Source organism: Melospiza georgiana, chromosome 15, assembly GCF_028018845.1.
Source record: "Melospiza georgiana isolate bMelGeo1 chromosome 15, bMelGeo1.pri, whole genome shotgun sequence".
Classification (NCBI taxonomy): Eukaryota; Metazoa; Chordata; class Aves; order Passeriformes; family Passerellidae; genus Melospiza; species Melospiza georgiana.
In genome coordinates, this window is record NC_080444.1 from 8325799 (window position 1) to 8352430 (window position 26632).

Below are 26632 nucleotides of genomic sequence, written 5' to 3' on the forward strand. Positions count from 1 at the left end.
ATTATAGACTAATATTATATGTTGGGACACTAACATACACTATTTTATTTTAATGCTCTCCCCGAAGTATTTTCAGCTCATTTGCTAAAATTAATCTTCTAAAAAAACCCAAAAAAAGTAAAAAATTGAATTTTGCTACAATGGGAGCAATTTATTGTAAAACATACAATAAATAAAGATGAAACTAAGCTGTTTCAGAATAAATCTTTAAAAAAATCTCCTTTGAAAAAAACCCGAAACCCAAACAGGCAACTTCAGGGAGGTGTCTCTGACAGTCAAACATGTCAGCACCAGGAAATGTTTCATGTCTTCATTGTAGCTGTCAGGCTTATATCATAATGACAAAAGCTCAGTGAATTTATAACATTGGCAGTATGTTGATGAAAACCAGTTAGATCTTATGGTGAGAAACAGAGAAGGCCAAAATCCCTTTTGGAGCTAACAGAGTCAGGTACAATGTGTTTATACAGTGAGAGAGGCAGGTGAGATGCACAGAAATGAGTGCATAGATTGACAGAACATGAAATGAAATCTATTTACTACAGAGTGTCTTATGGACTCAAGAGTTCAGACAGAAAAAGTTGTTTTTAAAATGATCCCACCTTAACCATAAATACCAAAACTAAATTACTGCAATACACACTCCTAGAGAGAATTAAAGAATAACTTGTTTAACAGGCAACATGTGGCCATTTTTCCTGCAGTCTGTGTGCACAGATGAGAGTTTCTGCTCTCATTTGCTCCTTCTGGCCATGCAAATCCTTCAGCCAGAACAGGAGAGAAGCTGAAATTACCAAGGCATGGCAGCATTTTAATATTTGTGTCCATTAATAAGTGGAGAATTCAAAATGCCCAGCTGAGAAAATAATGTAGCTGTCACAACATACCAAAGAAATTTTTTTCCCTGATAGCTTTATTTTGTTTGTTGAGTTTTTTGGCTTTTTTTTTTTTTTTTTTTTTTTGGAGAAGGCTATTTTTGGATTTTAAAAGGTAGTTTTACTGGCTGTTAAACATTAGTTTGTATGCATGAATTTAAGAGAACCTTAAGGGTATTCCCTAAAAAATGCTTTCCAGTGCCTGAAGTGCTGCTTTTGGGACATGTGTCCAAGGCATGGAAGGCTTTATTTGCTAATGGGAGATCTGGAATGCTGAATGGCTGTGAAGACATTTTCTTTTATTGAGTCAAGCCCTAAGGTGATCGTATTTTCAGTATAACAATGAGTCAATTTATCCCCACTGGGTTATGGGAATTTTTTTATGGTACCATATATGCTGCATCTGGCACACAGGCCTATTAAAGCCACAGGCTAAATGAATTGTAATATGTTACCCATGCAGTCTAGGAAAAAAGAGACAATTAAAAATAAATCTATCACTGAAGAATGATTCTGCTAAATTACTTTATGATTTGGAGACCAAGTCTTAAAAAAACCCCAAACAAACTATCCCCAAATCCTCTTGTCTAAACAAGCCAATCTCATCAAATGATATTTCTTTTTCAGTTGCATCATCAATATTAAAATTGTTCTACTTCATTAAGAGAACAGGCTATTTAGAGAAACATGAATCAAGAAAGTCACAAGATTGCAATTTGCCATTCTGATTTGCTGTTTGTCAAATATGGAAAAGCCTACATTTATTAGCACTTTTTACATGAAAAAACATTCCTAGGGTAACAAAGAGTGTAATTCAATACTGCCTAACAGCAAGAGGCATTTCACCTTCACCCCACATCCCAGCTGAGTGCTGCTCAGGAGCTGGGGCTGCAGGCAGAGCTCACCTGGGTGCTGTGGGTGTGAAGCCAGGCAGAGTTCACCTGTGTGCTGTGGGTGTGTCACCTTACCTGGATGCTGTGAGTGTGTGTCCTTACCTGGCTGCTGTAGGTGTGTGCTGTGGGTGTGAGCTCACCTGGCTGCTGTAGGTGTGTGCTGTAGGTGTGCCCTTTCCTGGCTGCTGTAGGTGTGTCCTTACCTGGCTGCTGTAGGTGTGTGCTGTGGGTGTGAGCTCACCTGGCTGCTGTGGGTGTGTGCTGTGGGTGTGTCCTTACCTGGCTGCTGTAGGTGTGTGCTGTAGGTGTGTGCTGTAGTTGTGTCTTTACCTGGCTGCTGTGGGTGTGTGCTGTGGGTGTGTCCTTACCTGGCTGCTGTATGTGTGTCCTTGCCCTTACCTGGCTGCTGTGGGTGTGCCCTTACCTGGCTGCTGTAGGTGTGTGCTGTAGGTGTGCCCTTACCTGGCTGCTGTGGGTGTGTTCTGTAGGTGTGCCCTTACCTGGCTGCTGTAGGTGTGCCCGTCGGAGCCGCAGACAGCGCTGGCATGTGCCACAGGGCAGGGTTTGCACTTGGCCACGTTGGCTGCTCCAGCCCAGTGCTTCTGGGCCAAGTTGCCTTTCTTTTGTCGAAGGCTGTAAAATAAAGACACACCACGGTTTTTGAGTAGTTTGTATGAAACGGAAGAATTAGAGCTTCTCTGAATAAAGCTAGATTTTCAGAACAGCATTAATTTAGAATCATTTCAGTTGAAAAGACCTTTAAGATCATCGAGTCCAACCATTAACCCAGTGCTGCCAAGTCTACTAAACCATAATTTAAAGCAAGTAAATTAAATATAGCTCCAAACAATGCTTTTATAATATGGCATATTACAGCAGGCAATCTAAAAAGTCATAAATTGGTAGGCAGACCTAGATTTACAGCACTTGGTGGTTTCATTTAGATTTATAACTACAGATGATTTCACTTCAGAATATAGCATTTCTTGAGCTACACAGCATTTCTGGTGATGCAGGCAACATTATACCAGGTTGTATTTAGAGACACTTTCACCAAGCCTTCTCAGAGCTGCCAAACTGGTGCTAAGGTAGCAATGATTTTAAAACAAAATCATTCAGAAAACATTGCAATTTATACTGTGCTTATAGCAATATACAGAATCACACTTTTGTGTGTGATTCTGTATATTGCTATAATATACAGAATATAATATACAGCCAGGAGCCCTTTTGACACACCAGCTACTGAATTATCAGCTGAGGTTCTCAGATCAATCACAGTCCCCCAGGAATGCCATAAAGTCACAGCGAGCATCTCCAAACCCACCAATGTGTGTCCCTGGGGAGTGACTGCACTTGTGTTCAAGTTATAGAATACTCAATTATTGCATTAAAAATGTCTATGAAGAAAGACATCTGCTCCAAAAACTTATTGCAAAACGTGCCATTGACTCTAACAGCTCATTTTCCTGTCATAATGAACTACTTGACTGATAGGACATTAAGTAATTATCACCAGCCTAATGCTGCAAGCTGATGAAAAGTTTGCTTTAGATACCCCAATCCAGTGTTACAATACAGCTTCATTTTGGTGGTGTGTACTTGTCTTTCACTTGAAAGCATTTACAAGGGAAGGCAAAGCATTGCAGCAGCTTTGCTAGAGACTGGTAAGAAAAATAACTGCCATCTGTTCTTGTACCACAGGAAGAAAAAAGATATGATATAACAGTTCAGCTAGAAATGCATTTCAATGTGCTGCTGCTGAATGACTTTATCACAGTTTTAGAAAAATATATACAGATATTTTTTAAAGCAATTTCACTGCAGCTTACAATTTGCTACACAATACCAACTCTGATGTAATGACACATCCAGCTGCTAAATAATATAATTCTATTCTTTCATCTCAGTCCTAATTTCACTGAAGTCTAACCTTTGCCAGAGATGAATAGTACTATTAAGAAGATTGGGTCCACAAAAGGAATCCAATCATGATATAATAAACTATGAAAATAGAAGCCAACTATTTAAGACTAAATTCCCTTGTTACTTGAAGAAGTCTCCTTAATGCAGAGAGCAGCACTCCCTGTTTCAGATGCATTCTGCCTACAAAGGAACCAATATACCAGGTGCTAAATGCTCTGGATAAGGATGTTTACTGGCTCTGAACCCCCTGAAGCAGCTCTATGGATCTGATGCTTAGTTATCAAAATGTAATGATTATCTTATTTTCTTGACCTCTTTGGATTACAGGCATGACTTTTGGTTTTTTTTTCAGCTTGACAGGAAAATTTCCTCATTTACTTTACTTACAGCCCTACACTTCTAGAAATGCACAAACTCAGAGTCAAAAATATGTTTGAATATTGTACTGTAGATACTGATGGGCAGAGTTAGGAGACAAATGTGAAAGGAGCTGTGCCTTTCCTCTGGAGTCTGCAGAAGGTCAGAGCTTAAAGCAGATTTTTCACTGACTTTAACTCCTACAATTTCAAAAGATAGCTCCTTTGCTATACATAAAATTGTTAGGAAAAACATTTAGGATTAGTTATAGAAAAACAGCCAAGAAATGATAAACTTGAAGTGTATGATTTAGTGCCATCATCATCAAAGCCATCAGCCACGAAGCGTGGAAAATGGAGAGGAGTGAGTGAACTAACGAGCACCTCATCAAAATTAAATATATTGCAGTTCTTAGCTAGACTGATGCCTAAAAAATCACAGGATCTGAGAGGGAAGTATAAACACATTGTACAGCATTTGTGGACCACACTACATCAGGTATTCTGCATTATCGCATTAAAAGAAAAGTCCACTCAGGACAGGGCTGCTTGTCCATCTCCGCACGGCCTTATACTCCCTTGCTCCCAATTTATTTAATCCTTTGATCCCTTCAAGATTCATATTGCAAAGCCAATTCCTACTGGAAAATTCCTCTGAAGCTGATGATGTTTTTCATTCTCCCATCATCACTTAAAAAAAAAAAAAGAAAGAAAAAAGTAATTAAATTTGATTGTTTCGAGCATTCCAGCAGCTCATTGAGCCTGGTGGCCCTTTCCATCACTTTACAGAGATGATAAAGAACATGCACAGCCTTAGGCCTGAGTTCTGTTCTCAGAGCAGCTGTCTGGAACACAACACCAAGCCTGGCATGTCCCCTCAGCTGGGGATCTCAGCAGGTTCACCTGAGCCCCATTTGCTGTGTTCTGCCTGCAGACACTGAAGGAAACATTTACTCTTCCTAACCCCCACATTTGTCTTCAGGATCTTCTTTTAATAATAAAAGGAAGTTTATTCTCTGAAAGTGTGATGTTTTATAACAAGAATTTACAGTGGAGTAGATCCCAAAGCATTCCATTAATATGAAATAAACAATTTTAGTAGGACTTCATATAATGTGTGTAATGAGGCAGACAATGCTGCAAGGAATCTGAAGCTCCCTCATTCCTGCAGGTGCATGGAACTGGTAGCACAGCAGCCATTTCTGTGCAAGAAACAGTCTGGCTTTCAAAACCTAATATATTCTTCTCAAGCTGCAAGTTGTTCCAAAATGAGAGTGTAAAGTGCCACTGTATTTGAAATAAGTCAAAATTAATTTTTTTTCAGCTTGGTCAAGTGACCAGCAGCTGAAAGTTTTAACTGGATACCCAGGTACCCCAGCAAAACCACAGCTGAGAACATATCTTGTAAAAGGAACATCAATTTTCCAAACACAAACATGTATTTTTCTGCAGTAGTATTTTTGAGAGGCTGGATAGGACTTTTGGAAGCTTTTCAATCCTATAACTCCTAACAACACATCAAACATACAAACAAACAAATTAAAACCTAGACAAGAACACTGGCTGCCATAAGCAGCCAGCCAGCAAATCCCCTCTCAATGGAAGTGCATATTCACATACTCTGGGAATGCTCTGCTATGCTAATTATCTTGGTTTGGAATGAATGTGTCAGGAGCAAGCCAGGCCAAAGCAAATTAGGCTTTTTTTTTCCTGACAACCAACTTTAATCCTGCTCTAAGACTCAGAGTTGAAAGGATCCACGACTACTTTCACTATTCCAGAAGCTGGAACACATGAATGTTTTGGTCAAGTATTAAGACTTATAGGCAAACCCTGTCGGCTTTTGTTTTGCAGACTGGCGAACCAATGCACCAAAAGGAAAAATAATTATGGAGTTAGTAAGTTTTATAGTATTCAGCCTCTTGTATTTTGTTACGTAAAGAAATGTCAGTGGTCTCAAGCATTCACAGTTGCACAGTGACTGAAGTTCATTACTCTTTACACAGACACACTGCTCACCACACACTGTGACAATCCTGGGAGCTGCCATCTGCTTGGCTTGCACAGGAGCAGGGACAGTGCCTGAGGCTCTGCAGATGCCACCAGCCAGATGCCAGGAGGGTGCAGGGCAGCTTGGGGCAGCCAGAGCACAGACAGCTGCACATCAGCACGCAGTTCCAAGCACAGAGCCCCAGCCCTGCAAAAAGGACCTTGAGGAAAAGTGGCTCCACTCAAGGTTTTATGGCTTCCAGGTGTGCCCAGGGGAGCCAGCTCAGCCCAGCTGGGTGCAGCTGGCAGCCCCAAGGATGGGAAGCACCTGGCCCCATCCAGCCTGGCAGGGAGCATCAGTTCTGGGCACTGATGGGGAGTTTGAACTGTGCCTTTGAGTCAGCAAAAGTTTCTCAAACAAAACACCTTAAATTGACTCAGATTTAAAAAAAAAACAGCAACGAAACCCAAAAATATAAAGCCTTAATTCCTGACCAACCCCTGATTGCATGACAGGCTGAGCGATTTAGGGAATCTCTGTATTTTCTGGTAACAATGTTTTCAGAAACAGTATAGAAACACATATATGGAAAAACCTCTGGCAAAGCCAAAATAAATGCACTTGCAGAGAAAAAAAGATGTTTTGTTTCTTTACATCTGCAGTCTATTTACATTTAATTTTATATTTAACACATGTTCAGACTTTTCATTAAGAAGAAAATGTACAATATTGAGAGTATGTTACTTGGCTTCAAGATCAGTTACTCCCAAATGCACATACAGTAAATTAGCAGATTAAGCATTGATGGGTTTAATGCAATTATAAATCAGGTTCCTTTGGCAGGCTACTGTTTTGAAAGTCCTGACAAACTTTTAGGATGAAGCAGACAGTAAATAGAAATTTCTCCTTGGGACTTTAGAACTTATTCAGTAATTCTATTGGACAAGAAAAAGACACTTTACCCAAAGGAGTTTTTTTTAGGTGAGTTTTCAAAGGTCTGCTGCAAATAAGAGCAGAAAGTTTCTCAAAAACCCCAACAAATAAGTTACACAATGTCTTCTGACAGAAAGTATCAGGTAAACAAATTGTGAGATTGGTACTGTCTCTTCTTGTTCTTCAACTTGGTGTTTCAGTGATGTTACACAACCATAGAATTTGGCTCAATTCATGTTGTAAATTACTTACACCTATCTTGTTTTCTGGGCTTAAAATCATACAACTACTTTTTTCAGGTCCTGTTGAACAGGACTGAGCTGGTTGGGATTTTTTTTTTGATAGAACAGGCCTTATGTACAAAATATGGACTTGACAAATCCAAGTTATTTCATGGGGTAAACTGGTGTTACTGAACTTTTATTGATGTTGCCACTCCTAGCTGGGTTGGTTGCAGGAAAGGCCAACTCTTCCCAACAGTCTCTTCCAGAGATTTCTTCCCTGGAAGGCAGGTTTGAGTTAGGCACCCACAGGAGGCCCCCCCACTGCAAGGATTCTCAGGTAAACCTGTCTTTGAGCTCTGTGAGTTGTGTACTGGAGATTCAATTATAGCTCTCACAGACATATTCCTCAAGATTAGGATTAACTTCATCCATCCATCCTTCTTTCTTTTTGGATGTTAAAGCAAACAAAAATTCCTAAGTCACATAAAACTATTTTAAGCTGTATTAAAACAAAATTGAAAAGTTCAGTGCACCAGAGCAGGTACCAGAAGTTGGAAGGAGCTCTGACAGCAAACTTGAATGGCTTCCTGAAGCTGGAACAAATTCACAGTGGGAACAGTTTAAAATGTACTGTCTGTACCCTCTCCATGCCTCATGCACAGTTTGTTCATGTCCCCCTGAAGGAAGCTTATCACACTGAAGATAAAGCCAGCAGTGCCTGCCTGTTTTCATCTTTACTTTGCATAAGTTGTTTCTCTTGTTCTCGAGGAAAGGAATGACAAACCTGAAATTTACCAGTATAAATGGCAGTGTTCTCTTCTCTCTTTGTATCATTTTGGTATTCTGCTAGAGTTAAAAGCTTGGCCTCATTTCTAGAACCTTTCATATTTTTCACAAGAGCTGTGTATACCTTGAGCCACTACCAGACAAGATTTGTGAAGAAAATAGTCTACACATATTACCTTGAAAAACAAAGGTACTATGCTATTGAATCTGATACAGACTCTTTATTTAATACAAACACTGTAAAATGAGAACAGATATATGATTACAGCAATTTCTCCACCTGGGTTTTACATTTTCAGAAACAAAGAATAATAACATGCAGCCTTGCATGTCAGCATCATCCCACTGTACTAAGTACCACTTTCCCTGATTTCAATATTCAAAGAAATAACTTCACCTAACTGGTTTTACTTTCTCTTGCTGCCTTCATATCTTCTCCCCAGCAGATCTGGCTTAAAAGAGCCATAAGAAATAAAAAGACCACTGCTCACTGGTAGATGTGCAAAGGTTTTAATGGGGCTTGGTGATGGCTGGGGACCATTCTGGCAGAATGGAACTCATTCAAGTCTGGCCCCCACAGCAAATGGATACTCTACTTACTTGCTATTCTTTCAAACAATGACATTGATGAGATTATATTAGTAATTAAGTCTGTCCAGAGTGTTCCCAGAAAGCAACTGGTTACTCAGAAAACAGGGTTAGAGATGACAAATTTAGGGAAGAGTTAAAGCAAAAATCTCAAGTGCTGAAGAGAAAGTGTACCAGGTGTCATTCCAGTGAAATGAAAACATGGATTTCCAAGTGAATAGGAAGAGTTGAGCCTCCATTTCTTACCAACAGTAAGAAGACATTTTGAAATAAGCAAGGGGAAAAAAAATTCCAGAAGGAGCCTGTCAGCTGGATGTAAGGAAGGTTGAAAGATGTTGTACAGTGTATGTTTTGCAAGAACACCCCCTGACACATCTTGCAGGGAAAATGCCCTGAAGATTCCTGCATGGATCCCACTAGGTCCAGCTGGCAACCAGCTTTGGAAAGAGAAAAAAGGGCCTGGGGGCCCAGGGTCCTCAGGGTTATTGGTTCTGCAAGATGAAAGAATCTTGTTATTTTTTTACTTTCTCTGTGTTTTAAAGGAAGAAATGACTTGGAAAAGCTGACACAGATTCTGAGGGCCTGGAAGACCAGAAAAGCTCTAGTGAGTTTGACTGAGGTGATGCAGCTGCTGCAGGTGACTTCTGAGATCCTGCAACACCAGTCAGGGAACCCCAAATGCAACCACTTGAGCAAAGCTACTCAGAAAGCAGCAAGGTCTGTGTCTAAACAGATATAACATGTAATTTCAATATGGATACTCTGAAACTGCCAGGACAGCTCTGCCCAGTATCAGGGTTTCAGTACAAGTATCTTTCTGAGATGTTAGTTCTGGCTTTACTTATTCCTGGACTAAAAATGATAAGGTTGTTTATTAAGGCCATTGGAGAAGCATAAGGATTTCTGCTTTTGAGCACTCAATGCATAAAAATGGTGTTTGAAAGTTCCACTTACAGTCTTAGCTAACAGATTGTTGTGCTTATAGGCAATTCATTTTTTAATCTGAATTCTAAATGATTTTCAACTTTTAGACCTAATACATATGCTCAACAGCTGCACAGGTATGAAAACAGGCAATGTACACAAAACAAAAGAACAAAACCAAAAAATCCACACAAACATAAAATCCCAGTGTTCTTAAAAGTCATTGTGCTCTCCTGAATAAATAACACAGCTTCTAAACTCTGCCTGTTCTCATGAATTTTTATAAGAGAATTATTTTCCTTTTCATCGTTATTTTTCCACTAACATGAAAAGGAATCTCAGACACCAAACTATGTAAAAATAAAATGAAGTGCCTTGAATTTCAAAGGAGGAGGGCAGATAGCAGGAAGTTTGTAATTAAAGCTGAAATCTTATTCACCACTGATCAGTTTGCAGGATGAGTCCTGCATTTCACATGCTGGATGAGATGCAAGAACTTGGCACCAAGCACATAACGGTGAAGGGTGCAGCACAAGTACTACCTTTATTTTGGCACTGGCCCTCTTTATTTCCTTCTAGGACAGCTTATTGGTTTTTCCCCTATTACCAAATAATACATTTTGAAAGGATAAAGGAAGCTTTTCTCTGCCTAGGATCTGATTACCCTGATATTAAAATAATGCATTGATCAGGTCTGCCTCCTCCTGCTGGCAGGACTGGCCAAGATCTCCAAGGAGGCTGAATTGCTGATGGTGTGTGAGATTAATCTGAGCTGTCAGGTTGTTTGGGGAGGAAAGCTGATCCTCCCTCTCTATGCACTGTTTCATGAAATTAGACAGGTTCAAAATTGTTTTCACCAAACCTGGCAGAGCAGTCATTTCCCACCAGTTCCCTGCTCCAGCTCATATTTCTAGTTCCAGTGTTGAACCCTGCATATCCATGGCTGTGCAAACAGGTGCAGGTTACTTAATAAGGCTAAAATTCAAGGCAGATTTCTTGGCAGCATTTAATAATATTTTAAAGCTCCAACCTGACCAATGAATCCCACAGAAGCTGAGGACAGAACAGCTTTCAAACCACCCTCAGTCTTGGCCAAATGCAGAGGTCTGTGAAGTTTAGCACCATCAAAGCTCTGATGTCTCCCCAGACATTCAGCAGTTTGGCAGAATGGAACTGATGGAACAAATGAATGGCCTGAAAGAGGTGACAGACTCACCCTGGGGTCTTGCTCAGCTCCATGTCCTTCAGTTCAGTTTATAACCCAGCCTTATTTATTCTGTCGTGTGCAACACAATCCTTAATTCTACATTCCAAATGGCTCCACTACCCAAAGTATGAGAGTTTTTTTTTTTCTGAAGCAAAAAAGTTCAGAAATCTTATTGTCACGTTGCAACTCCAAGGGAAAAAAATCAATGCTGCCCCCCCAAAGCATCCTCAGACAGCTCAGCTGTGTTCTGCTTCATTATGTTGCTTTTGCTTATCCTAAGGCAAATAACATGCAATCCTCAGAAAAAAAAATTGACATTTTGCTGGTAGGGGATGGGAAAGTAAATGAATTTTAAAAATATTGTAAAAATTCTTGCCCTTCAGGCACTAAATCAAATGTTTCTATTTAAAAATGACTACACAGTACTCCTGTTCTTGAATACTTGGTGCCATGGTTCCGACAATCAGTTACAAGCTGTGCTAGCAAAATATTTGCCCCTTCTGACACATTTTATTATGAGATAGGCTTATTAAATTCTCAAGAAAGCTACAGCAGATTAAGCTGCTGAGGATTTTTACAATTAGCATTGATTACCTAAGAATTCATGTGTGATTTCTGAACAGAATTGGCTTGTCAAACAACAGACAATTTAAAAAAAAAATCAATCCCAAATCCACCTCCAGAGTGTAGTCAAAATCCACTATTCCAGGTAAGTTCAGGGAAATAATCAGAATGCAGTTTCCTATGTCAGAATAAAATGAATGTTAGTGAAGTGCATGCAAACTAAACCAGTTATAAATACTATAAGGAGCTGAGTAATTTTAAAATCCCATCCTTTTTAGCATCTAAATAGGCTAATGCCCCTGTTGCTTATTCAGCACTGCTGATTTATAGAGCTCAGTACTATGAATGTCTAAACATTCTGCTGAATTTCTCACACATTCAGTGCTGTCTGTCTGGTTATTGGATGCTGGAGATGGAGTTCATAATATCTATACCATTCCCAGCTTCTCAAATGAGGCCATCAGGAGCATTAACCCATCTTATATCAGGCTGTGTCTTAATGAAAGGTGACTACAGCTTCAGGAAGGGCCCAACTGATGGACAGCATTTACATAATCACATTAATTTATGACACAAACTGAATGCACATGATCCAGTGCAGGGACAGCACACAGTGAAACACACCTTTGGGTAAAATTTGAAGATGAGTTCAACTGACATACTTGCAGAAACTGCAAGATATACATTTCATGAGGTACTTCCACTGAGTGTGTAAGGTCTCACTTTGCTGTGACCTTGAATGTCAAAGCCCAGCACCTGTGCCTTACAAACCATCCCTTCTTCCCATATTCTTTCACCAGGTAGCTCCAGAGGCCCCTCTACCACAGAGATTAAGGTGGTCTTAAAAGGCAATGTATCTACTCATACTTTTGATATTGTCAGCATTTTATAGCTGCTTCCTCAAAAGTTTACTTTTGATTTTACTGTGTAAAAAAGAAAGACTCAATCAGCGGCATATTTAGATAGAAAGCATAACATTACCTGGGACTTTAGCAGGTTGTAAGAAAAAATTAAATACTTTGCTGCTGAGTTATTACACAGGAATCAGTTTTGGGTGTTGTTGGCTCAAGATGTGCCCCTTTACTTTCCATCACTTCTTGCCACCCAGTTTCACTTCAGGTACTCACATTGATTCCTTGGACTCCGTTCTTATTCTTTCCATAGTTTCTCTGCTGCTGTGGTAGAAACATAAGGACTGCACTAATTCTTTGTCACTGTAAATTAATGCTATTATTTTCCCCCAAATGTTGTTGCATTTCTTCAAAAAACGCTTTTGTTTACTCAAATCCTACAGACTCTGGTCTATCTTCTGCCTGACCGGCTTGGCTGACTTTCTCCTCTAGCCCTATTTTCCCAAGATCTGGTCAGCTATTTTAAGGAAAAATTTTATAAAATTGTGAAAAAATTGCAGTGTCCTTTCTTACTCACTGCTGTATTTAAACATTTTGATTCTAATCTTTCAGCCTGACTGCTTTGCCCTGACATCCTCCCCCTCAGTCTCCTTTTCCGCACACTTTTTCCCTCCTACTTCTGCTTTCTTCTGCTTCATTCAGCCTCAGAAATGAGGCCCCTAGGAGAAGCAGTTATTTCTTCATCTACTCCTGACTGTTCTTTTCCTCTCTGCTAGGATGTATCATATTAAGTATTATATTCTCTCTAAATTGTATCTCAATGTCATTTTGGTGCTTTACCTGTAATAGTTTAGTCATCTTTCTACACTTGAGTCCTTGGAAGTCTGAGAAACTTTATAGGAGTCCTCTCTGGCTTATCCTTCCATCTCTTTGCACTATTATTGCCATTTCCTCTCAGGAACATCTTGTCCGCATTAGAAGCTCACTATGTCAAGACCAAATATCCTGTATTTCTTCCCACATCATCTTTTTCCTTTTTCAGCTGCTGTTTCCCTGTCACATTTATTTGGATTTATTCTTTAACCATATCCTCCCTTCCCCAGCTGCAAACCAGAGCACATTTTCCTTCTGCTTTCCACAATGCCCAAGAGGCAATCATGATTTTAGCTATGTCCTATATCTTCCTAAAATTCTTTCAGATTATCTTAGCAATCATTCTCTTATTTCATTTGTTTACAATCTATTATTTTATTTTCTGTCTCTACATTACTCAGGGTACAAATGTACTTTTGGATTTAGGGCTAATTAGTAAGTAATACTTTTGGTGAGGGCAGGACATATTTGCAAAGGTAAAATACAAAATATGAATTTTTTCTTTCCAGAGCTGAAAACATGCACTGGGATACTTTCTTCATAAGCCCATTTCCTTCCATCTAAAGGAAGGCAGAGGCTGGTTAAATCTTCCTCTGAGGGTTGCATGATAGCAGCTGTAAGGCTGTTTTTTGTGTTGATAACTGTGCTTCAGATTCATGCTCTACTGATCCTCATTTTTTTTCTACCTTTTGGAATTTAGCAGAGGGCCCTCTAAACACTGAATATCTGCAGCACTGAAAATTCAGCTTGTATTTCCTGACAAGGCTCTGCAGGCAGTTTATCTCATCTTGATGGTGATCCTGAGGTGTCAGTGTCAGAGCAGCTCTCTCCTGGGCTGGGAGGAGGGCAGGGTTTCCATTTCAGCACTCACATTTCTGGTGTGCTGCACAGGGCTGGGTGAAACTCTTTCTGAAATGAAAAACCTCTCGTTGTGTTTCATTCATAGGAGCTTCTAAAAGCACTGTGAACCTGTTACACAGGCAGGCAGCTGGTTCAAAATGAAGCAAAAATTTCTGAACTAACGAAGGTACTAATTAGCAAAACCCCCAGATTTCTGGGCTAAGATAAAGTGTTGTTGCAAATGAAAAATTTATGCACAGATAAAACATAGAGGCTCAAGAAATTAACTATGGATGAGGTGCTAAGCAGGGATGACCGTGGTGTAATTCAGCTTGGCAGTCCTGGGCTCAGGGTAAACTGGGGTAGCTAAAACTACAAAAATCTGTCAAGGGACTTGAAAGAGATTTAAAGCTACCCAGAATAATGGCACATACATTACAACATAGGGCAATGAATAATGGACAGAATAATTGATGCAACAAAACTATAAAGTGTCCTTTTTGTTCAACATGAACTATCTATTTAAATGCCAATAAGGTACAAATTCAGAATTTATAAAAAAGAGGAAAGAAGCAGAGCATGTGTAAGTTTCCTGTGTTTCTGTCTGCTGAACTGCAAGGCAAGGGACTGGATGCAAGACTAGAGGAGCAGGTTTGGGTCTTCATTAATGTTTTCATCTCTTTTAACCGGCTCTGTTCACCTGAATTTTTAACTCATTAAGCAAATGAACAAAAACCTCACATTATGTCTTACTACTAAGGTTAATTAATTTTCCACAGTTGAGGATCACTGATTGTAACAACCAACTAATCAGAATGGCTTGTTTTGTTTCATAAAAGAAGATGGATTGCATGGTGACTAAAGCTAGAGGCCAGATAAATGAAGCAAAATTCCCTACTCTTACTCCCCATATATATTAAAGAATATTTTCCTAGATATTATCATAATAAAGCTGACAGTAGCAGTTGCAATAAAATAAGAAGCAGAAGTTATTGTTTTTTACTAATATTAGTAAGCAAAAAAAATAAATTGAAAGGCTCAAAATATTTGCCAGTGAAAGGAGAAAAAAAGGGGGAAACAGAAGAAAAATTGACAAAAATGCAAGAGAATCTGAAGTCACAAAGCTGCAATGTGCATTGGTGACAGGCTGAATGTTAATTCTGAACAAAATATGTTAAATTTGAATGCAAACAGTGTTAATAAAAAGTTTGTAAAGATTTCCTTGCAGAAGTGACATAACTTCAATACTTGAAATATGTTCAGCAAGATCTCTACAAAACTATTCTTTTCTAGTAGACCTGCTGCTTGAAAAATTTACAGATTAATGATTCAGTCTGGGTCAGAACTGTGCCTGTAGTAGAAAACTCTTCTAATCCAAATCAAAACTGTTGTGACCGTCCTTCCATGACCCCCTTAAAAAAATCAGCTGCACAATCCTTTAGGTTTGAAGGACAAAAAAAATTACAGTGAAAATAATTGAGATTTCAATGAAATGCACAACATGTTTTAGCCCTTGGATGTATTTTTCTTTTTTGAAAAATTAACATAGTTTTGAAATTTGACACGGTTGTAAAAGAGCCTCTAGGTAAAAACTGTTCTTTATTTTAAAACTGCATGACATTGTATAGGAGAGTGTTCATTCAGATGTGTGAGATAACATAAGCCCTCACTAAGGGAAAAAATAATTTCAGAGTGAAGACCTAGAAAGGAGAAAGCACAGTGACAGAGAATGTTTATTTCAAGACAAGTTTTGCTGCTGGAGTTAAAGTAAAATGTAAGCAAGACACTGCAGTAATTAGAGCGATCACATCACTAAGTGTTCACAAGATTTGTGAGCTTTTTCTCTTTCTGAATCCTGCAGGTGTAGTAGGAAGTCCTCAGAACACTGAAGCATCTGCTTTCCCTGGAAAACTCTGCAGAGAGGTAATGACAGAAATTGCCTATTCTCCCTAGGCACAGAACAAAGATAAGTTGAAGGCTATTGGGAAAGTATATTTTGCAATATTATTACTTATTAAAGATACTGTCCCAGGAAATGGAAAAGAAAGAAGACATGGGATGTTTTTTTGTAGCTGGCATTCATCAGAAACCAGTGAAGACCAAGGCAAAGGATTTCATCTTTCACAAATCATAATACAGTGTGTTTAATAACTATCATTTTAGAAATAAAACATGAAAGCACCAATGCTGGATCACTTCCAAATAATGAAAAGAGAAGAAAAAAATATCTCTAACACTTTTCCAGGAGCAAACTCTTACTCTATCTCTATCTCCAGAGATGATAATGAAAGATAATGTTTTATTTTCTCTAGGTGCAAATGATAATTGAATACTTGAGTCAGTTGGAGCTGTCTATATGCTACTGACTCTCTTCACAAGCTTAGCATGAAATAAATTTGTCACTCCACGAAGATGGGAGGTGATGACAGCGCCATTCTAATTTGACTGACTTCTCAAAGGTGTGCTGGGAAGTTGTGGGAGTGGATTTTATTTCCAACAGCACTAGAGACTCAGTGAATCCTGAGTGCCAGCTGAGTGCCATAACCATCAGGCTGCTGGGTGAATTTGGCATAATTAATGAAGAGATCAATCTCTTCTCCAATTAACAACAAAGGAAAGGACTAAAACCTCCAGACTTTCAGGGAAAGAGAATTCAATAACTACTCAAGAAGATCCAGAAGTCTATTCTACGTGAGTGACAAGGCTTGAACCTCTCTTTTTCACATTCTACATTCAAGGTCTCTTTGTCATCCTACTCACATTTGTGAGGTGAGAGACTTTCTTGTCAAGAACTATTCTTTACATTGCTAGAAAATGTTTTGTTGAATTGACAGGAAAAGCAGTTTGTCAGAAGACTCCAGCACACATCTACTCAATGCTTAAAGCTGAAAGCTTGTTTTCATTTTGAGCTTATTTCTATTTCCACTTTCTCAAAATGTTCCAAAGTTCAAAAAAAATCTCAGCAGGGAGTCAAGTCCAAACTGAGCAAAAGCTACAGAGATAATTTCACAAAGTTAAGAGCTAATCCAAGAACAATAAAACCCCCAGTTTTAAGTACTTTATCTAATTGCAATACTTGATTTCATAGAGGTAGCAATTTTACACTGACTGCAGTGACTGCAGTGCAAGATTTCAGGTTCTTTTTTTTTTTACCACTAGTTGGAGTAGGAAATACCTCTATGGGATGTGTCAGAATTTTTTAAAATTGTAGTTACTGAACATTCTGTATTTGCTTGTAATTAATCTTTTAGGATTTCATTGTGAAAGTAGAGAACATAAATGCAATAAGTAATAACAAAATGAAGGCTTGTTAATTCTCTCTTAACTAATTTGAAAACTTGTTAATCTTCCTGCCCTTGCTATTTCACAAAAATTTAATAACACAGATCTGTAGAAATGTTTTGTGATAATTATGCTCCATTAATGTAATGGAATCTATCATGATGTATTTCCTATTTATTTATTTATTTAGACAGCTCTATGCTGTAGCTGGTTAAGCAGCTTAGAATGACTATACAGATCAAAGACCATAGAATAGTTTCAGTTGGAAGGGACTTGTAAAACATCATCGAGTCCAACCTCCTGCAATGAGCAGGAACATTTTTCTTATGCCCATGATTTTTCTGCCCTGCCTCTCAAGATGTAGAAGGTGCTCATAGGAATTAAATTCTCATATATTACAAGACTGCTTTAAACCTTGAGAGAGAACAAATATTCTTTCAAAAGTTCTCAGGTATTACTCTTTGTGCCTAAAAGGTGAATGGCTCAGCGTCACCTATCTATACATAATTTGGGAGTAGAACAGTGATACCTGAGCAAACACATTTAAAGAAGCAAAATACTTGAGGTCGATTTCTAATCATGTTTAGCACTGCCTACATACAAAGCTTTGAGCAGAATGTACTTTGGTGGCTCATGTCCATAAATAATCTCATCTGTGGTTCATTGGTTGAAGAAATCTGATACAAAATGACTAAACTGAAAATCTGTAGGTAGAACTCTTGATGAGCTCTGGTCAAGCACTAAGGAGTAATCATAAGCTTGTTAATAAAAAGAGAATGATAGAAATTTAAATATTAAAGAAGCCGGAAGTAATAGATTAAAAGTTAATTTTGATAACATAACATGCACCAAATAAGAAAATGATTGATGCAAGAAGCTCCTTTTCATTTTTTTCATGTGCTATTTCTTTCAGAAGAATGCCATTAGATGGAACTGCATGGCTCTGAAAGGGATCAAACACCAAAGACTATCTTTTTCAATTTTCTATTTTAGCTGACATTCACGTCTTTGTTGTTAATCTAGTTTGGAACTGGCAAACCTCTGTGGAAATATCTTCACAGCGCAAGTTTTTTGCAAGCTTCAACTCAAAAATGAAAGCTCGTTGATGAATTCCTTAGGGTAGTCTTGGCTATGGTTTCATCATTTTTCCTAGTGAAGTTTTGTGCCTGAAATGAAGGATGTTGAAGGAGATGTGGAATTTAGCAGAACTCTGCTGGAAACCACTCTCAGCTTTGGTGGAGCCAAAGCTCTCCCCCAGCAGAGCCCTACATGTGGGTAGGAAGCTGTGAATACTCAAGGCAGGAGGTGTGGAAGAGTCTGACCCAGCTGATCAGAATTTTAGCCTTTGTTATTGGTGCCTTTCACTGCCAGGGAAAGGCTTCAGAAGCAATAACTGGCAAATCTCAGCAGTGCAAAGGTAAAATAAAATAAAAAAAATAAAAACTGTTTTGCAAACAATAAAGATCAGTTTTTAGTTGGTTTATAAGATATGTGTATTGAGTCTGCACCACATGGAAGACACACAGTTGGAAAAAGCAGTAAACTGGCCAGCATCAAATGAAATGCAATATTTTTAATGCCTAATTTGCAAATTTCATACAAAGTATATTGTTTGTAATATTGACTGCAGTTGGAATGTATAATGCCATTTTACCAAAAGGCAGATTTAAATTTAAATGCTGCATGTGTAACATTTTTCCAATATAACAGGATGCTGGAAATTGAAGAAAAACTTCACTAAAATTCCTTTACTGTAAACATCAGTCCCAATCTTACAAAAGCATGGCTTTTATTAGCACTAAAAAGACTTCCACTGAACACATTTATGTCCTGAGGCTTCTACAGCAAAAACCAGCAATAAATTTAGAATCTCCACTAAACAAATTATTGTATAAACACAGTATAATTTTTTGGTGCATTGGAGGTCATTTGTGAACATTAAATAGTAATTTACGACTGACTGGATTACTCAACAGATTTAAGATAGGGATAAAAAGCAAAAATACAGGCACATATTAAATATTATCACAAATTTGCTTCCAGCAATTCTATGGTTAAGATTTTTATAAAGATCACAAAGAAGGTGAATCAGGAAATACATCCTTAACTTACTGGTCTGTGATAAACCCGAAAATATTGCAGATTCCAAGTCATGTGAGGATTAATGTAGTCATAGAAGAAGTCAGACAACAGCAAAGCAAAGCTACATCCATGTGACCACCAGGGCCAGTGGTGAAATGGAATGGTGCTGACAAGAATCCAATGCAGAACTGCCCTCCTGGACCCCACATCCTCTTACACCAACCTGTTTGTGTTTTCATGATAGTGGTGATGATGTATGAAGATTGATTGAAAAAGCATTGACAATCCAAGAATTATGAGGCTACTCCATATGCAAAGCCTAACAGCTTCTTAGAGAATGAGGATTCAGAGGCAGTGAATCCCTTCCAATTTTATTCATTTGTTCACTATTCATTTGTTGGCAGATCTCGTGACATTTGCCAAGCAGATGACATTTATATCAATTACAGTTTTCATTTCTTGCTCACTTTAAAGTGAGCAAGAGGAGCTTTACAAACAACAAAAAAGCCAACATCCCTTATGCTATCAACAGCTGACAGTCCAAATCAGGAACAGAGAAATGCCATGGAGGAGGTGACTGAACTTTTAACTCTGCCTCCTTCCAGCTATCCTGAGGGAAACGGGAACTTTTGGATGCTAACTTAGCTTTGGATGGTGGCTCTCAACAAGCTGATAAGAGCTATGCCAAGGGGTTTATATATGACCAAGATATAGTCTCCAAAAGAACCCACTGAGACAGTAAAACCACTGAAGAACAAACAAGATGTTGTCCTTGTTTTACCTTTCATATATTTAAGTTTTCCTGCTGGCTTGTGTTTCCCATGACTCTGCTGCACAAACTTACATTCACACAGTAACTTTCAGACATGCATATTCCATCGTTATACATTAGCTTACATATTAGTCAGAGCTCTAAACACTGCATTTTATATATGGTTTGTATGTAATGCTGAACTAGGTATGGCATTTACTTCAAACTCTTCCCCTGGCCTCCTTTTTGTTATCGTGTTAATAAAAAAATGTTTTACATTACAGAGAAAAGTAATTAGTGTGTGTTTCTAAGAAGGATGAAACAAATACAGAATGTTTTGCAGGAGTACTTAAAGCAGCAAACTGCTTTACTGCTTTATATATTTACAATATATATCAATTTAGAGATCACAAAGTGTCAAAGCCAGAGCTGTCCTCCAGAAAGCTCAGGTGAAAGCCCACCTGGAATAAAGACTTCCAAGCTGCACACACTCCAACAGGAGTGATGATGGAAGAATCATCAGAGGTTTAAAGCAGGCGTGGATAGAACAGCCATTTTAAAAAGAGGATTAATTTCAGAACTAAAAATTAAGAATTAAAATCTTAACATCTTTTTTGATAACTCAGAGTCACTGCAAAACCAAAGATCTAAAAAGAATTTAAACAGCAAGAAGATGAAATGATAATTTTGGGTTTCTTTCTTTACTGATCTAAGCAGCCAAACCCAATGATCTCTGCTACAAAGGAAAACTGAAACAGGCAAGAGGAATGTCTTTTTAAGAGAGCTTGATTTATAAGAAAAGACTATGAACATTTGCCAAATCTAGCAAAACAATAGAAGGTAATTATTCCAAAATAAATATTGAGGAACCATTTAGAAAAACTCCAAAAGTTTTAGCTGGATTTGAATAGACTTAGGCTAGATATTAGCCAGTTTCCAACAAGAAAGGTTTGGATGTTCAGAATTCATCCAAATGGAGTAAAGGAGGCAAAAAACCTTATTATCTTTAAGATAGAACTTGATAGGCTTATGAAAAAGTTTATTTTATACTTTTGCAGAAGGATTAGACTTAATGATCCAAGAAGTCACTTCTAGTCCATTTTTATATACTGCTAAAAGCATACAACTAGAAATATTATAAGCGGGAATATTGCAAAGAGGTATTAAACTCATTCAGTAATAGTATCTTTAAACGCAAAAAACTATTTATCAATGCTAATTAAAGTGCAGAAAAAAAGGAAATTATTTTCTCATTCTGTTCAATATGAAAACGCTCTGAGGATAGCAAAGGTACCCAGAAGTATTCAGGTGGTTTCAGTGAGTGCTCTGAAGCTGGTCTGAAAGGAACAACCAGCAGGAGATTGTCTCAATGCCCACTGTGCCTCCTTTGTGCTTGCAGCTCTCTCTGGGGAAAGCAGAGCACAGTGAGGCAGGAGCTGCAGGGTAGAAGCCAATCACCTCAGCAGTGAGACGTTCACCCAGCAGCCTGGAGCTTGGTGGCTGTGAGTAAAATACCCTGAATCCCCTGCTGACAGCAAGAACAACTTCATCTCCTGGCATGGCCAGTGCAGACAGGGATGAGGATGCACTCTAAAGTCTGTTATTAGAGAGCTATGCATTACCATGTATTTAAAAAATTACTCATGTCTAGGAAGAGCCTATCACCATGCACTACTCTAATGAGGCCTAAAGCTGCTGGAGTATGAAGCAGTTCTGTGGAGAGAGAAGCAGAGTGGCTACCTGGCCTTGGGATGCAGAAAGTCCAGGCTGTTTGTGACAATCTTGTGCAATTCCCATGGGAGGTGTCTGTGCTCTGCCTGACCATGGTTTTTCATGTGTACATTTTTCTGTAGAAGTTTGGAAATTCATGGAAATACCAAAATGCATGGTATAAAATTTGAGCTCTTTTTTGCTTTGAGTCAGTAATCCAATATGAATTTTTGAGTCAGTAATCCAATATGAATTTAAAGATGACTGCAGTCATCTTTGACTTAAAGCCAAGGAAGGATCTTTCGTAAGTTTGTGAATTGTTCAGGGGTTTTTGCCTCTGAGTTTTCAAATATACCAAAGTCAACAACACACCTAGAGCTTGGGAAAGCCAGAAAACAGCCTAAAAGGAACATGATTTCTCATCTGTTGAGAGGACAGACCATAGCCAGCTTCCTCCAGAAAGCAATCAGCTGGAGGGTGTTTGTGCAGAAACCCCTAGCAGCAAGTAGGTCACTGGAGGCTCAGAACTGAGTGAGCTCACATCAACGTGTGGGATGAAAGCCAGTCCCTTCACAGCCTCTCCACATGGTCTCTTCAGTTAAAAGCAATTTAATGCAGGCAGAGCTGAAACTGAGAAATGGACCACTTTGAGGGGGAGACCTACAGTTTACAAATGACCCTACTCAGTCGAGTAATATCTGCTTTTAACACCAGTGAGTGCTGTTCCAATATTCAAGCGTCTTTGGACTGAATCCTGGGCAATTACTGATGGAAAATCTCTTGGAGGAAAAGCTATTAATCTTTGGGAGTTCATGCTTAGATCATAATTTTCATAATCAAAATTTTAGAAATAATGTAATGGGGAATAAAGGATAGTGCCAGACTCTAATGCTGTTCTCTCTTAATAGTCAGTGGTCCCCTCGAGCACTTATAGATTGATGGCACATCATGCCATGTGCTCTCTGTCTTATGAAAAGGCAACTTGGACTCCATAACAAAACAAACATTCCTTATTTCCATGTGTCTGTTACTTGCCTGTTGCAAAATCCCAAGCTCTTGTGCTGTAGTGGAGGCACCTTTGTGGTCAGGCAATCTGGAGATGAAATACTTTTAAAAGCTTTCAAGTTTCTTCCAAGGACTTGCACATATCACTTGCACACCCCTTGCACATCACATTATCTACTGCACTTGGCTGTGACCTCAAAGGCCCCTCTCTCCTTGATTTTTCTGCTTCTCATTTCTCTTTGTGGACAAACAGCATGAGCCACAGTTAAACTGTGCAATGTACCGTGAGGGATTGGATATTAGTAAGAATAACAGTCTTTACAGAGTAATGCACTGGAGTTAACAACTTACAAAAAATACCCCAAACAACAAACATTTACTCAATCCTGTTCATGTCTAGAACTTTCATTCACTGAGGATTAAAGTAACTCTCCAAGATTCTATCAGAGCTGCCCTTGGGAATAATAAGCCTAAATTCTGGCAATTTCCCCAGTACAATGGCTTTGTTTGAAAGTAACTTAATGCAATCTATTTGGTCTTGTGGTTGCATGTTTCATCAAATATTTCAATGCTCTTTCTTCTGAAGCAAAAATTTATGCCAGTAGATTAATCAATACTCAGCACTAGAGGTAGATAAAATGTTTTTCATAAAAACATTCCTTTTCTTTTTTTTCTGTTTTTCTTCCTAGGAAAAGTCAGATTTAGAGAGTTCAAATCAGTTTGCAGATATGTGTAAATATTGTTGTATTGTTAATTGGGAAAAAAAATCCAACCTATTTGAAATGGCTTTCTTTTATAATAAAACAATGGTCAAAAGATTTTCTTTTGACTCTGAACTGTTCAGTTTTCTTCCCTGAATTCTGAAAACATTAATCAGCAAAAGAATTAATTGATGCTCATAAACAAATCTGCAGGTAAAAAATAACTCATAACTGTGAATTCATCACAAAATTCACCAAGACCACTGGAGATACAGAAAATAATTATGATATTTATGAGGTTTTGGTTGGATATTAGGAGAAGTCTGGGCACTGGAAGAGGCTCCCCAGGGCAGTGGTCACAACATGAAGCCTGACAGAGTTCAAGGAGTATTTGGACAATTCTCTCAGGCATGTGGGGGGATTCTTGGGGTGTCCTGGCAACTGGACTCTATGTTCATTGCCCAAGTTTGGTTGTCCTATGGATTTCTCACCTACTCAGGCTTTGAAAAACATTACCACATAAATCAGGCAGAATTAAATGAGCTGAGGACCAAGCCCTCCATGTCACCAGTCAGGGCACTGGGAATGTGGGAGCAGAATTTCAGCACAGGAAGCTGTAACCCCCAGAGGAGTCCTTGGTGTTGTGCCAACCCTTCATTAGCATTAGCAATGGGACAAACAAGAAAAAACACAAGTCAGAGAGAACAGTAAAACAACAGGGTTGGGTTTTTAGGCCCTATTTTAGCAGCTTTTAAAAGGTGATTGTTGACGTAATCATAGACATTGAGGAATAGCACTGTTTCAAATCCTTGCTTATGTGCACAACTTTTCAGTAAATCCCTGAAAGTGCATTTGCTGTGGTCAGAGATTTTTCTGTAATGCTCCCAGCAGCTCTCCAAAGCAGGTGGGTCACTGATATCCTGGCAGTGATTGCTTTGACTTCCCCTTTTGGATACAATTTAAAGCACTCACTGGCAAACCAGAGCAATGCTATAAAAATGCTCTATTTCACATATGGGGATGTTTTACTTGACTTGTTTTGAACAGGGTCCTTCCTAACCAGAAATGGTGCATCAGCTGCAGGATTTGTAAAGAAAGAGAGGGAGATTTGTCTGCTCCTTGTGGGTAAGTGTAGTTGCCAACACTGGCATGCTGGTCAGACCAAGGCATTGACGTGTAATTTAGAAGAACAGATGTTTTATCTGGGAACTTGTCCAGATCTTAAAAAAAAAAAAAAGTGAGAAACTCAGTAGTAGACTCTTTTGTCAGCAGCATTATCCTTAAAAGTCCTGGAGAAATAGTGAGTAAGTAGCTGGATTTCTAAGACACAGCAGAGAAGCAGGGAAGATGTGTGATTATCTTTGTGACTTCCATTGCAGTGATGAATTAATTGGTCATTGCTGGCCAAATTGACTGAACAAAGCTGTAAACCCTGGACATGTTAATATGGCCATTATTTTCACATCAATCCTCTCTTCTCATTCTGTTCTTTTGAAAAGAGCCCAAGAGTGACATCTTTCCTTCCCATCCGCTGCACTGTCAGCACCAGCAGCACAAACGGCTTAAAGTAAAGGGACTGAGAATGCATGAGGTAACTTTGAGAGACATTAACTACTGCCTTTCATGCAAAACTGAGCTAATAAAGACTTCTCCTCATAGATGTCCAAATTGAAAGGGGTTTTAATCCACTCAAGATTTCATAAGACTCTATCACTAGTACAAGGACTATTAAGCATGTAAGGAGGCACCTCCAAATTTATCTTTTTCACACTCTTCAATTACAACTCAGTCTTGCCTTTTCTCTAAATGTACTGTCCAATTCATACTGTAAATAGTATGTGCTGAGAGGATGTGCTGACAAAACTCTATTATCTGTCTGAAGTACCTCTCAGACATCTTCTGCCTTAACTTCTGAAGTACTAACAGCTTACTAGAAAAATTAGTTGGTTAATGCCCATGGAGAAAGACAAAAAAACATAAATAAACTACCCAGTGGTACTCCCCAGTTATTGTTTGGGTTCTCCCATCTTTCTGCTTGTGACCCGCTCTTCAAGATAATACATACAAATAAAACACAAACAATTAACGGGGATAAATATACCAACAGGAATCCAAATGATGCTATTTTGCAAAATTCCCTTTGGGCTATGCCCTTTTCCCTGAATTGTACATAGTAATCAAATGAAAACCAATTATTTTCAGAATCAGTATGAAAAGGAACAAGAGACTGAAAAAAAAAAAATCTACAAACACAGCAAGGTTAATTGGGGAACCAACTGATAGTATCAGTAGATCCAAAGCGCAGAGGGTTGGAATTGGATGATCTTTAAGGTCCCTTCCAACCCAAACCATTCCATGATTCAAGACCCAGGGCTGCTTACGAGGTGACTGTGCAGGGGAGGAGGAGCAGAGAAGGAGGAGGCTGCAGATGCTGCACAGGTGAGGCCAGACTGCCCCTGGGGCAGGGTCTCAGTAGCTCAAATAACACATTTCCATGCAACTCAATTTTCTACACTGCTACTGAGCTCCTGCAGTGGTTTAAAAAGCAGGCATTCCAGCAGAAAGGAGATGAGATGGGAATGGTATCGTGCTGGCACTGGTGATTTCAGAGTTTGCAGCACACTGTGCCTGGAAAACCACAGCTCTTCAGCCAGGCAGGCACTGGGGGACACAAACCAGCACAGCTCTGTCTGGGAGGCTCAGCAATAACAAAGGTGTTGCTCTCCATTACTTCTTGCTGAGCCAACATCCTGTGCAAAGCCACTGCAGCAAGTTGATAATGATGCATGAAATGGAAAATCCTCCTGAGCACACCCAAAAGCACCTTGGATGTGCAAAACAATCACAGCAGCGCCGTGTTATTTGGTAATTGTTACTACATGTGCCCTCACTAATATATTCAGATTTTAGCTGGTTTTACATAGGTGCAACTCCACCCCTTTTAATGTGTTTACTCCTGATTAACACAGCATTTAATATGACTGGAGTCAGATGTACAGCAGTATTCAGCTCAGGCACAGAAAAAAATCAGAATGCTGTGGGACTGAAGATGAAAACCTTCAGGGGGTGTCACTCCACTGATTCAAATCAACAGACAATTTGCCCTGGTTACTTCCCTCCTTGACCTGTGTACCCTCTGAGGCCAGGCTAGCAGGGTACATGGAGAATAAAATCACTGTGGGGTTATGTGTGCCACGGTCACATATCAGCAGTAGTTCTTTCAGCATTGCAAAACTTGCTGGAAATTGTTTGGAGAATTTTCAAAGTAAGT

The 26632-nt window shown here is 38.9% G+C and overlaps 1 protein-coding gene across 1 annotated transcript in view; it reads right to left on the reverse strand.

Moving 5' to 3' along the window:
- The window catches only part of SPOCK1 (SPARC (osteonectin), cwcv and kazal like domains proteoglycan 1), a 263977-nt gene that overhangs the window by 84282 nt on the left and 153063 nt on the right, over window positions 1–26632 (reverse strand). Inside the window, exon 5 of the mRNA XM_058034519.1 lies at window positions 2269–2401. Within this exon, the coding sequence (XP_057890502.1) occupies window positions 2269–2401 (133 nt within the window). The remainder of the gene's footprint in view (window positions 1–2268; window positions 2402–26632) is intronic.